We start from the raw sequence: 13,508 nt of genomic DNA, 5'->3' as shown, positions 1-13,508 counted from the left end.
GGGAATAAAAATATATGTTTCATCAAATACTTTTTTGTAGTCTGCAATTTAACAGACACTTCTAGAACATGCTGATTTGTACTTTACTGTACCTTTTCAAGTCCGGTTCCTGAACTCAGATGGAGTAAATACCTTGAACCTATGCCAGCCACTGCTGAGATAAGCATGTCTGGTGCAGTTCTTAAGATCTTTAATATTCAGTATGAAGATGAAGGACTTTATGAGTGTGAGGCTGAAAACTATAAAGGAAAAGATAAACATCAAGCAAGAGTTTATGTGCAAGGTAGGTAGAAAAATTTTATTCTTCATGATCTATGTTGGTTTTAATTATTTTGGAAGTATCTGTGTTTTCACATGTGATGTCAGTGCTGACTCATTGCATCATCCTGACCCACTGCTACTTGAGTTAATAAAACAAAGTCAAAGCCTGTGCATTGAATGTCAAGCGTAAAATTCATGTATTAATTGAACAACTGCTCAATTTGCCTGGTTATGGTAGCTGCATGTACACCTTGACAGCAATGTGCGTTCATATTGATATAATTATGCGTAATGGGAATTAATTAATAGATTTAGAGTAATTGAAGTGAAAGAACTGCCAGGAAGAAAAATAGACCATTAGGTTTGTTATGCTTCTTGTTTTTCCATTTTGTTTGTTCTATCTATCTTAGCTCTGTCTCATATTAGCTACAGTCAATTATTTGTTCCTCCTCTGTCCCCTCCCCTCATGCATTTGGTTAAAGGAGGGACAAAAAATTTATCTTACATCTATAGTGGAAACATCTCAAGTATCCAGACTCCTTGACTGAGACTTACACCACAATTTGTGGCATGAAAATGTTCTGTATAACATCTGAATTCACTTCAGAAGAATTCTGTCTCATTTCACAGGCAATAAAGAACATCACCTGAGTTAAGATCCTCAGTTAAGCACTTGAACTTCATTGGGATAAATCAAAATTGGCATAGGAAGATTGTTACTGCTTGTTTTAAGTTGATAAATTAATTCATTTTCTTAGCAAGAGCAAAAATAATGGGAAATTTTCCATATTATTAAGTATATTTTCTGAGCCAAGAGAATATTTCCTAGAAAACCTTTCAGTATCTAACTGTCTTTGCTCAATTTCATGTCATTTAAGTATCATTTTATGGCATTACTGAATAATTTACATGTTGTATAATCCACAGGTCACTGTAACCGGTAACATATCTCTTGGACATTTGTGAACCATTATTACAATTTCATATTCTATGCTAATTAAACAATGAGTTGTAGTTATTTTGGTTCTACGTGATAAAAGAAAAACACCTTCACTTCATTCTTTCTAGTGTTGGTATATTGATGCATTACTGAGTTATAATTATGCCAGTTAAGTATCATGGGAAAAGCAGTGGAATTAGTAGATCATAATTCTAGTTAAGTACAGATCTGCTGTATTTACAAGGCATCATCTTTTGTTTCATTTTTGTGTTTTATTTATTCTTCAGCCTCTCCAGAGTGGGTAGAACATATCAATGACACAGAGAAGGATATAGGCAGTGACCTCTACTGGCCTTGTGTAGCTACAGGCAAGCCTATTCCAACAATTAGATGGTTGAAGAACGGTGCCTCGGTAAGTATACTGCCATAGGTAATGCAGGATTGATTGGCTAGCTGATGGAAATGATTTTTTGAAGCATGCATTATTAAGGACTAAAAGAAATTGAATTATAATGATACAAATTTCTGCTGCTTCCATATGCATTAAGAATTGAAATCTATTTTTGAAAGTTTTATGTCAGTCTTCTCATCAGTTTTGAAATGCATTTTTTCTCACTATTTAGTATTCAGCTCTGAATTCTGACCTTGTCTTTTGACCACATATTTGGGGGAGAAGGGAGAGGTGTGTTTTCCTTTTTTCTCTAGTCCTTTATAAATAAATGCTATTTTCTTCTCTCTAGATGAAAAATGTCATCAGCTTCTCTCTAAAAATAATCTTTTTACCATATTAAACATAAATGCATGTTTAAAAAATGTAAGATGGAATGGAGTCAGTGCAGACAAGGAGATAGAATGATTTTACAACGATCAGTGGTATTCCTATATCATGCACTTTTACACATTTTTTCTAGTCACAGAACATTGCAAAATTCCATTCTTTTAGGTGATATGAAGTGTAAGTGAGTACTGTTTGATAATTTCAGTTTATTGCTCTAGATTTTTTTTTAACAAAGTAGATTTTCAGTCCAGGCATTTCAATATGTATTTAATATCCCTTGCTGATACTGTGAGATGAGCTACTAAACAACACAGTAGAAGACTGCATCCATTGAGCTGTGGTGACACTGGCCTTGGTATGCAAACAAAAGAAGAAAATGAGGCAGAGTTTCTTTGGCTGTATATTGTAAGAAAAAAAATATGAGGTTGGAGGAAAAATAAGGATATCACCATCTGCCATATGGAGATGGCCTAAACCAGAAAAAAACTATGCTTCTGCAGTTATTACAAACAAGTAATTTAACAAGCAAATTACCTGACACTACATTTGAGTTTCACTGACAAAATCTACATACTGGATTGCAGAAAGCAACGTGTAATTCTCCAGTAATATACCAGAAGATTATGCTGTTCCATTTCAAAATGGAAAATAACAAAAATATTTAAATTACATTGAGAAAATAGCTTGTTTCTGAATCATATATATTTAATTAGGTATTTCATTTAGCACAAAACAAATTTCTTGTAAAAAACCTGATCTCTATGTATTTAAATTAAACAGTATAAGAAATATGAGTCCTTTAATCTATTATTTTTTCAGATAAATGTTATTCCTTTCCACTACTCTATGCACTTCAAGTGATTCTTACACAAATTTAATGCATTTCAAAAGAATTTTCACAAGAAAAAGAATTTTTAACATGGTCTTCAAAAAACAATTGACATCTATTTATAATGTACAAAATATCCCACCTCATTTTGAGCATTTTTATACACATTTTTTTTTAGAAATAGATCAAGTACTTCATTTTGGTTTACAAAATTTTCTTTTTATATAAAAATAGAGTAACATAGAATGATTTATATGGTCTCCTAGAAGAATATTTGGAAGAAGTCCTGTCTATTTAGGACTTGCTCTGACCTCTTACTGTTGTAAAAAAATATACATTCATCATAACATTCTGAACACTTGCCATGGTGAAACAAGACTTACGTGTATAAAACATTTAATTTCTAGTTTCTTATTTCTGTATCAGTAGTGTTTGAATTGGTTTGGTAACAAAGGACTGACGAACAGATATGTCCACCTAGTGCCACTTAGCTATGATTTTTCCAGAAAAATACTGACACTGATTCTTTCTTTCTTTAGAATTAAGAAGGTGAATGTACACAAAGATGGAAATGTACAGGGATGGAAATGTAGCAAGGATAAAAAGAAAGTCTCATCAGTGCCTTAATGTTATGTGAGGGACTCTCTTCTGAATGCAGTCACTAAAAAAAAAGTAAAGAAATGGGGATAGGTGTGAATTCTTCAGTATATGTTGTATATATGAATATCTTGTTGTTTTATTGATTCTGTGTTTTAGTTCCGGAAAGGTGAACTAAGAATTCAAAGTCTGACCTTTGAAGATGCTGGCATGTATCAGTGTATAGCAGAAAACACACATGGAATTATTTATGCAAATGCTGAACTGAAGATTGTGGGTCAGTGAGATTATTTGCTCTATATACTACTTCAGATTTGAGTCTTATTTGCAGGAATTGCTTGGTAACAAATTACTGTGAGCATGAGGGGAAAGAACACTCACTGAAAAAAAAAAAAAACTGTTGTTAAAACTAGTAAATTTTTAATATGAGCAATCAAGATACTAATTTATGGAAATTGTTTATTACTGTATTTTTTTTCTGATATTTGCTTGCTGCTATTACCACACATAGGAAATGATAGTGCAGAAATTATATGAAGTGCATAGAGTCACTGTCAAGCTTGCAAAACATATTGAATAGTGTTTTCTTTTTTGCTCACCTACACTCACTCCTCTGTTGGGCAAAATTTGCTTTTTTAGGAGCTGTGTTTTCAGGCATCAGGCCTTTGAAAATCTTCCTCTTCACTCTTCCCTTTGCTTTTGCCTTCTATAGCCCATTAAGATCAGTTGCAATATTTGTGTGTGACATAGCTGTCCCATTTGAAGGCTGGATATAGTTATTAATCCATTGAATTTTCCAAATCACTTTCAGATTCAGAGTGCACAGGCTTAAAATAATTTCTGACCTTTTCACTGATGACATTACAGCAGATGCACTGGCTATTTGACGTGGCTTCCATAGAAGATTTCCTTGTAGTAGTTACCCTGTGTTCTTTCCATCTCAAACTCACATCCAGACTTTCCCAAGAGCTATATTTGACCTCCCCAACCCATTTCACAGTACTTCATCCTTTACTGTTTCTCCATAGTGATTTACTCACTGCCAGCCTGGATTACCCAGAAATGAGCACTTTTTGCATGAGCGTTTTCACATCATTGTTGGTAAGATGTGGATGTTTAAGCAGACTTCTCTGTACTTCTATAGTTAACTAAAAGCCATATTTCCCCAAGCTGTGCACATATTTGCTGGCATGGTTAATAGTAATGGTACACTGAAATACACAGTAATTAAAAGTATTTCTTTCTCATATTTAGTTATAAATAAAGGAAAAAATAGTAAGCAAAAGTCTGACATCAGGTACATAAGTGTGATGCTTGCTACAGTCATCTCTAATTACAGTTGTACATCTCAGGAAGCACTTAAAGATAGCTGGCCAAACAGAAAACTAGAAAGAGAGAGAAGGGAGTAACCTTAAAGTTGCTAGATAAGAGTTTAAAACCACCAAAAAGTAAAACAACATACAATTTGAAGGTGTAATTGACTGAGCAACTTCTTACAGAAGTTGGGCTCTTGGAATCTAAATTTTATTAGGACTGATCAAAAGGCCTTTGAAAAGGAATAACTTTCTATTGATTTCAGTGGGCTTTGATCTTCTTAGAGTAAACTTAGATGGAAGTTTAGAAATGAACAAAAAGAAACTTCTGCTGTAACACAGTATATAACTACACAATTATCTTCGCTGTTTCTTTTAGATCACCATCTGCTTCTCACCACATCTTTGTATCATTAATATTTTTCTCACTGGTCTGAATAATGTACATTTGTATACAATTCAATATTTTGATATATTTTTTTTTAATGTTGCAAACAAATTGTGTTCTTCAGAAAAGTCACTACAAGCAGTACTTGTGTTAATTTTTGCTTTCAGCTTCACCTCCTACTTTTGAACTGAACCCTATGAAGAAGAAAATCCTAGCAGCTAAAGGGGGGCGTGTAATCATTGAATGCAAACCTAAAGCTGCTCCTAAGCCAAAATTCTCCTGGAGCAAAGGAACTGAATTGCTTGTAAATGGGAGCCGGTTAGTATTGACTGTTAATGGGCACTATGAATCTTAAAATTGCTGTCTTATGTTTCTATTTAACATGCAGGCTAGTCCTCATTTTTGAAGAGTTCATGGGCAGGAGAATGTGTAATTTCAGGAAAATGATATGCCAAAATGTTACTAACAGCATGGATCCGTAGAGCTAGCAGAGTGTGCAGCTTTAGCCAGTCTGCTTGGTGTTGTTCACATTTCAGAATTGAATTGTATTACAAAAATGTAAGAAAAATATTTAAGTGCTTACTAGTAAATAGAAATATACTCTCTTGCTCCAGCAATGTGAGGCATCTAATCATGCCACAATCTATTTAAATATTTTTGGATTATAGGGGTGTTTATAAATGCTGTCAGGGATTTATAAACTGCTGTTAGGGATGAGCTTCCAAGAGATGAGTGTGGTGTCTTTTAACTTACTACAATTCCAACTGAAATTATTTCTTTCTGATCTAAATGCTTTATTTCCCTTGCTGTAATTTGAAAACTTTCAATAGCATACGCATCTGGGATGATGGGAGCCTGGAGATTATCAATATCACAAAGCTGGATGAAGGTCGCTACACCTGTTTTGCAGAAAATAACCGAGGAAAAGCTAATAGCACTGGTGTTCTAGAAATGACAGGTAAACCTCTAAATTGCATTAGTTTGCTTCAGGTTTGCTTCCCACAATTAAAAAACACTATTTTTTGTCCCAGCATTGCAGTACTTTTGCAAGCCACTTCATATCTTTTATTTCTAATTTAGTTGCTCTTTTAAAAATGTATTGCACCTTTTAAAATGTATTGCACAGTAGAAACTGGTTACATGTGCACCATTTCAGAAATTGCATCTCAGTTTTCAGGGCTTATTAAGTCCAGTCTGTTAAATTAACACATTCTGATGCACTCATTCAACTTGGTAGCTTAGCTCAAGCACAAATGTAGGATCATGACTGGAAGAGAGAAATGGGACTCATATTGACCATCTTTAACTTTTTTTTTTTTTTTCCTCTGGTGAGGTGAACAAGACTGAAAGAGCATTTCAGTTAAATAAACATGCATTACATTTGTGAGGTAGAAGTGTATAGCCATATAGTTGCACTACTAAATTCCTTTCCCTTACAGATATTAGTATTTACTGGCTGAACACTGATTGAATATCCACAACAGTGTATTTTAAATCTGATGTCAAGTAAAAAATAGCTGTAGAATTAAGACAGGAAATATGACATTCATGAACAGTTATGTCTACCAAGTCTTACTGATTGTAGAAAAGTAATTTATTAAATACATTTTTTAATGTCTGTTCCAGAAGTCATACTGAATGTGGCAGCTCAATAACACAACACTGATGTACTAATGTAAGAATTAATCTGTATCATCAGATCTGTATCATCAAAAGCATTTTTACAGCTGATTTATTGTACTATGAGGAAGATAGATCCAGTTGTAGGCTAGTTACTTGTGGTGTTCCCCCAGTATTGGGGCCAGTTCTCTTCAATATCTTTATCAATGATCTGGATGAGGGGATCAAGTGCACTCTCAGTAAGTTCTCAGATGGCACCAGGTTATGTGTGTTCATCTGCTCCAGGGTAGGAAAGCTTTGCAGAGGGATCTGTATAGGCTGGACTGATGGGCTGAAGCCAACTGTATGAGGTTCAACAAGGCAAAGTGCTGGGTCCTGCGCTTGGAGCACAACAACCCCAAGCAATGCTACAGGCTGGGGGATGAGTGGCTGAAAAGCTGCCCGGTGGAAAGGGATGCAGAGGTATTGGTTGAATATGAGCCAGCCATGTGCTCAGATGGCCAAGAAGGCTAACAGCATCCTGGCTTGTGTCAGAAATAGTGTGGCCAGCAGGATTAGGGAAATGATTGTCCTTCTGTACTCAGCTTTAGTGAGGCTGTACCTTGAGTACTGTGTTCAGTTTTGGGCCCCTCACTACAAGAAGGACATGTTTGGAGTGTGTCCAAAGAATGGCAGTAAACCTGCTGAAGGATCTGGAACACAGGTCTGTGTGTTCCAGAGTGGCTGAGGGAGCTGGAGTTTTTTACCATAGAGAAAAGGTGTCTCAGGGGAAACCTTATCGGTCCCCAATTACCTTACAGGAGGCTATAGTGAGGTGGGGATTGGGCTTTTCTCCCAAGCTCCAAGTGATAAGACAAGGGGAAATGGCCTCAGGTTGTGCTAGGGGAGGTTTAGGATGGATATTAGGAAAAAATTATTCACTGAAAGGGTTATGGAGCATTACAACAGGCTGCCAGGGAAGTGATTGAGTCACCATCCCTGGAGGCATTCAAAAGATGAGTAGATGCGGTGCTTAGGGACATGGGTTAGTGGTGGACTTGGCAGTGCTAGGTTAACTGTTGGACATGATAAACTTAGAAGTCTTCTCCAACCTGTGATTCTATGCTATTGTAAGTCTTTATTTTGATTAATCAGATCTTTTCAATGTTTGCAGTTACTTTTGATCATCTTCTGCAATTTTACGTGTCCTAGTATTACCCTCAGCCATTTAATTATCTTGAAAGGTTATGTAAATAGCCAGCCCCTTTATAATCCAGTCATACTTTCTAAAATCAAGATGAACATTTGCATAGTAAATCTACACAGTGAAACAATTAAACCATAGCTTTATAAACTCTATAAAATAGGTATAAAATGTTCTAAATTTTGGAGTATTCTGCTCTGATTCATCTAAAAAGGGATACCGAAGGACTAAGATGCCTCCCTTACGTGACAGCAGAAACAGAATATTCAGATGATGTATTTCAAAATTATTTTCACATTGTGGACAATGATGAGTGTTGACTAAGAATGCTTTGAAAATGGCATTTCCAAGCACTTTGTGTGGCTCATAAAACTTTTCAGATATTGATTACGACTACAAGAAATATAAAAGTTAAACTGAAGTTGATAGGCACTGTGAAGTCTGATGGCGTTTCCCACATGCTATTTTTACATTGCTTCCGGACCACTTTTTCAGCAACTTCTTAGACTGGTAGTTCTTTATGTAAACATTTAGTAACTCACTAATAGTAGAACCAAACACTGAATGTACAAGCATAATATTAGAGTTCATCAGTTATCCTAAAGCGTGTCTATAGTAAGGGTTTTAGAGATAAATATTAACAGCTTTCTCCAAGCACTGAGATACTCCATTCTGAGATACTGAGTAGTTGTGCCATACTCATAGTCTCAGGATTAGGCACTTTTTGGATTAGTAGAGTAGGATCTGGATAAAAGTTTCTCTCCCAGACAGTGTGACAAGAAATGTTAAGTTTATTAGAGATACTTTGCAGTTACATGTATAATAGGGTGTAGTGTGTCCTTTGGAGCACACTGAAACCTGGATCTTGACTCGTGGCAATAGCTCTTATGACTATCGTCTTCCAGGATTTGGTACCCACTCTTATAGTTGTGAGAAGTTATTATATGCTGTGGTGTGAGGAGCAAATATTCAGTGGCTTTTTGTTTCATGATTGTATCTGAGAGAAAAGAAACAAGTATCACAAGTATCCAGTGAGTTTCTTCCATGATTCTGTCACTGATTTGCCATAAATTTGATGCATGTACCAAGATCTCTAGCAAGCATTTAACTCTCTGCCTTTTTCTGTTTCTGTAATGATAAGAGGCATTGCTGAGGGGTGTACAGCTTTCTTCCTTTTTTTTTGTATTTATTTTCTTTCCACGTGTAGTTATATGTATAGTTTGTTATACATCCCTTATATTGTTTCTCAGCAGAGAAATTAAGATCTCAGTTCCTGCAAAACTGTAATGGAAATTTGATTCAGCCTGACAACTGAGTAGAATTTTCTGTTCGTGAAAGAGACAGGTTTTTAAACATAAGAAATACTATAATTAAAACAAGAAATACACAAATACAACACAGGTCACAAAAGATTCTTAACACGTCTTCTCTCTACCTGGGATATAGTGAAAGAATAAAAATAGCTTTGAATAGTTAGTAATATGATTCAGAGACAGAACCATAACCATTTTCAAAGGACAGCTAAATACAAGTTAGGCATTTCAGTTGTTGAAGTTTTCCTTTGTTCTGTTTAATTTGGTTCTTTCAAATGTAGCTGTGTGAATAACATGTAAACTAGAATTGAGGGCGTGGTTTCATGCATAATCAGTTACAGAGCTGAGCTTATATTTGCATAAACTCTTACTGGAATTTTCCATGTGTGCTGTTAACTTCACAGAAGCTACAAGGATTACTTTAGCGCCGCTGAATGTTGATGTCACCGTTGGAGAGAATGCTACCATGCAATGCATTGCATCCCATGATCCCACATTAGACCTGACATTTATTTGGTCTCTAAATGGCTTTGTAATAGATTTTGAGAAAGAACACGAGCATTATGAAAGGAATGTTATGGTAAGATACTACAGATCTTTATTTAATATGTGAAATACTAGTTTTCTTTATCACAAATTGTCCTTTGTGTTTTACTTTTTCTATTGTGGTGGTTCAAGTCTGTATAAATACAGTAGAATAAAAACATAATATAAAATTACTTTAGACACCATACAGACATGTAGACACTTGCAGGTAGATACCTGAATTCAGATATCTAAATTGATGTAAGTATTTTGATATTTCAGTTAAATCCCACTCTGATGAAGAGTGAATACAACTAGTAAGTAGGTAGTTTGATAGTAAACAGGGTGCAGATTATCTTGGAAAAGCATGCATATACATTCACTTTAACTTGCCCATGTTTTTCTCATCAACATTTCTGGAATTTGGCACAAGACTGGGCCAGATGGTGGGTAGGAGTCAAACAGTCTGTAAACACTGAGCAAGAAGAGTTTGTGTGAAGTCTAAACAAGTTAATACAAAGACACTTATTTTGGCACATAGAAAGAGGAATTATAGACCTTTTGTGTTTGCGTGTATGGTTATCTCTTTAAAGTCTTCTGTCAGGCTTATTCAAAATTAATACCTTAAGCCGAAATCCTTTCTGGCTGTGTCTAATGATAATTTATGTAATATTCAACCACAACCTCAGAGTGTGTGTATATTTATTCTGTTGTTCTGAGTTTAAATGATGTAAAAATACTCAAATTTAGATAGAGATTCTGTTCATGCTCCCAAGAGAAACTTGTGTGTGGAGAGAAAAGGTTGCTAACAGTGCCTGTGAAATCAAGAACTCCAGGGCTTGGGGTCAGTTTCAGCTGTCTTCAAACTTATCTGCCTTCTAACAGTAGCTCCTACAGAGTCTTTGCCCTAAACCACCAACATTATTTAATTTTCCATTGACCAAGGGATTATTTTTTCTGATGTTATTTTTGAATATCTGTTTATCTCGAAGTGAGAAGATATTTCAAGCATAGCTACTTTAGTCTGATTTGGAACAAACCAGTCCTTCAAAGGCCCAGAGCTTACTTAGCCTGCTCATTTGCTGAGTTGTAAGCACCCCTAAGAAGTCACCATGCTCTCTTTCAGTAAGAGAATGTCTTTGTCCAAAAAGACAGTAGAACTATACGATGGTCGGCTAGAAAACATTGAAACCCAAAGACATAAATCTCTTTCTGAAATAAAGCTCCTGAAAGTCTATGTCCAAATTCAGTAGCAGAGTACTAAGGAATTAGAAAAGTGTTATCTTATGTTCTGCTTATGTTATGTTTATATCTACAAACTATGTAGATTTACACTAATACTCCAGCATCATCCAAAAAAATTGCTGCATGTGGCTGTTAGGCCACACTTTTGATGTCTTTATTTCCACATAGGTACTGATCAGTACATAGCAGTACCTTGGAGAAGCTTGAATCACCTCCTAACAACATTAATTTTTCCCCAGATAAATGCCAGAATGAGTCTGCGTGTTGGTCAAAATAAAAGCTTAAAGAATAAAGCTTCTATTGAACGTATTCTGTGTAAAAGGAATCCTTGTAAAAAGAACCGTTCCTCATTTCGTACATTCTCTTTTAGTTGCTTGTTTTTAACCACTTGACAGAAGTCATACAAAGAAGTTGTGTTACATTAAACAGCAAATCTGACTAAAAGAATAGATGAAACAATGATTTTGGTGCAGAAGAAAGGTGAAACTGCCTTTACCAAGGACTTTGTAATGTAAAGCCTGAACTTTCTCCATCCATTTTTCATGCATTGAAGAAAAGTTCTTATATCATGGACATTCACCCCTGAGTTGTCCTTTTAACAATGAAAATAGAAGGAAATACATATATATATATTTAGGAATTTTATTCTGAAATTTAATCACAATTTTAGGACACTTTCTACCAAAACATGTCTACAGAATGAGTCTGGGGCCAAATACAGGCTTCAGCAAGTGTGTAGGGCATAAATCTCTCTGAAGTTTGACTTAGTATTTAGGTTTCCAGCCAGCTGCTTCATCTTTCAGAGATAGCTGGTGGTCCTTCATCTTCTGATCCCAAATTCTTCCCAACTCTGCAATATTATAGCTGATTTACTGAAGTAATTGATTTTAAAAACCAAATTAACCTGTCTGGAGACAGAGAGAGAGGTGTTTCACTTCATGTAGGTGATGAATCTTGTGCTAGATGTAACTTGGCTCTTTGAATAGATTATAGAGATGCTTAATCCATAGTATGCAGAAGTAGCTGAGGCGTGACTAACTATTAATTCATTTAGACTGTTAAAGTTAAGTAGCTTAGAACCAAACATCAATTAATTTGTCAGAGTGTAACGTTTTTTCCTGAGGGATGATTCTTAGTTTGTTATGTTCCTTTTGCACTTGATCAATACAGGTATAAATAATTGAAGCTGGAGAAGATTGTTGGTTTGTATTTCTGAGCCTTATTTTTGCTTTCAAATGCAAAGTAAGTGCAGATCATTTCTATTGCTCTTCCACAAGCAACTCGTTCTTCATCACTGAGGACAGAGGGGGCACTAGGATTGCATTCCAAGTCTGTAGCTGAGATTTGTAGTTATTTCAGGATTCAGCACTTAATATAGGATAATTTTTTAAAATGTAAGGGATTAAATATAAATGTTTATATAGGGTGTAATTGAAAGAAATATGTACTTTCAACATTTCTGTTTCATTTGTTATCATTTTCTTACATAAAGGTGTTATGTCCCCTCTCTCCCCCTTTTTAATATGAGTAAAGGGATTTTCTCCTGCCTACTGCTTGCATCTCTTTTGCAATTCTCATCTGAAGTCACTGGGTGGCAGGTTTGCTCAGGCTTTCTCGGATGCAAAGGCATGAGCTGTTGCGTGTGCAGCAGCCCTAACTCCCATACTGCCACGCAACTCTTCACAAACATAAAAAAATATATATTCCATCATGAATATTGCAATTACTGGCCATATGATGCATGCCCTCTGCTATAATTTCCTGTTGTTGAAGGATCCTACTTTATCTTTCTGATAATATCACTATTAATTTGTGTTGACAATGCAGATCAACATGTGGAAACTTGATACAGCCACAATATTTCAATTCTGAACATAATATTAACATTGTTGTCACATACATATAATTGAATGCTAATGAAATTCATGTAAATACCTGCATACGTCTCTTTTTCTTTAAATGGAAGCATTAGTAACTTCATCATTTGCTAAAGGCAAAGCTAATTTGCATTACATTAGTACTAAAACTCATTTATCAAAACAACGTTTGTCAGTACTGTTTTGATTTCACATGACCAAGTATGACAGTGATATTTAGAATGACAAATATACATACTATTTGGTTAACTTTCGAAGTGTTAAATGGAGTCTACAAAATCTTACTATTAAATTTCTTGCTTTTGAATTTATGTTCTTATTTAATTGAGAAAGTAGACATTAACATTTCCTTTCAAATCCTGTGCAGATATAGCACTTCAAGTAATCAGGAAACATCTGATGTTTGGTCATTTGTTATTTATGGATCTCGATTTTGTCATGTATATTTAAAGACTGAAAGGCTTACTTTTAATTCATATTTTAAATTACATACGCTATCCAAATAAATTTTGTTATTACTAAACATTCTCTTTTATATGTGAAAGTAAAGGTGTATAATTCTATTTTTAATGTATATTTGAAACACTATAGTTATTTTGTACAGATAGTCAGAAAGAGTAATTTGGCTGGTTCCAGTCA

General features: G+C 35.0%; 1 protein-coding gene across 6 annotated transcripts in view; it reads left to right on the top strand.

Moving 5' to 3' along the window:
* The window catches only part of CNTN1 (contactin 1), a 251,559-nt gene that overhangs the window by 183,425 nt on the left and 54,626 nt on the right, over positions 1–13,508 (top strand). For all 6 annotated transcript variants that reach the window (XM_082763611.1, XM_082763609.1, XM_082763610.1 and 3 more), the window contains 6 exons: positions 102–283; positions 1,489–1,613; positions 3,565–3,682; positions 5,274–5,424; positions 5,937–6,064; positions 9,627–9,802. In XM_082763611.1, coding sequence (XP_082619737.1) covers positions 102–283; positions 1,489–1,613; positions 3,565–3,682; positions 5,274–5,424; positions 5,937–6,064; positions 9,627–9,802 — 880 coding nt within the window. The remainder of the gene's footprint in view (positions 1–101; positions 284–1,488; positions 1,614–3,564; positions 3,683–5,273; positions 5,425–5,936; positions 6,065–9,626; positions 9,803–13,508) is intronic.

Source organism: Aythya marila (assembly GCF_965140915.1).
Source record: "Aythya marila genome assembly, chromosome: 1".
Classification (NCBI taxonomy): Eukaryota; Metazoa; Chordata; class Aves; order Anseriformes; family Anatidae; genus Aythya; species Aythya marila.
Note: the sequence above shows the minus strand (reverse complement) of the source record. Positions and strands in the feature narration are given on the sequence as shown.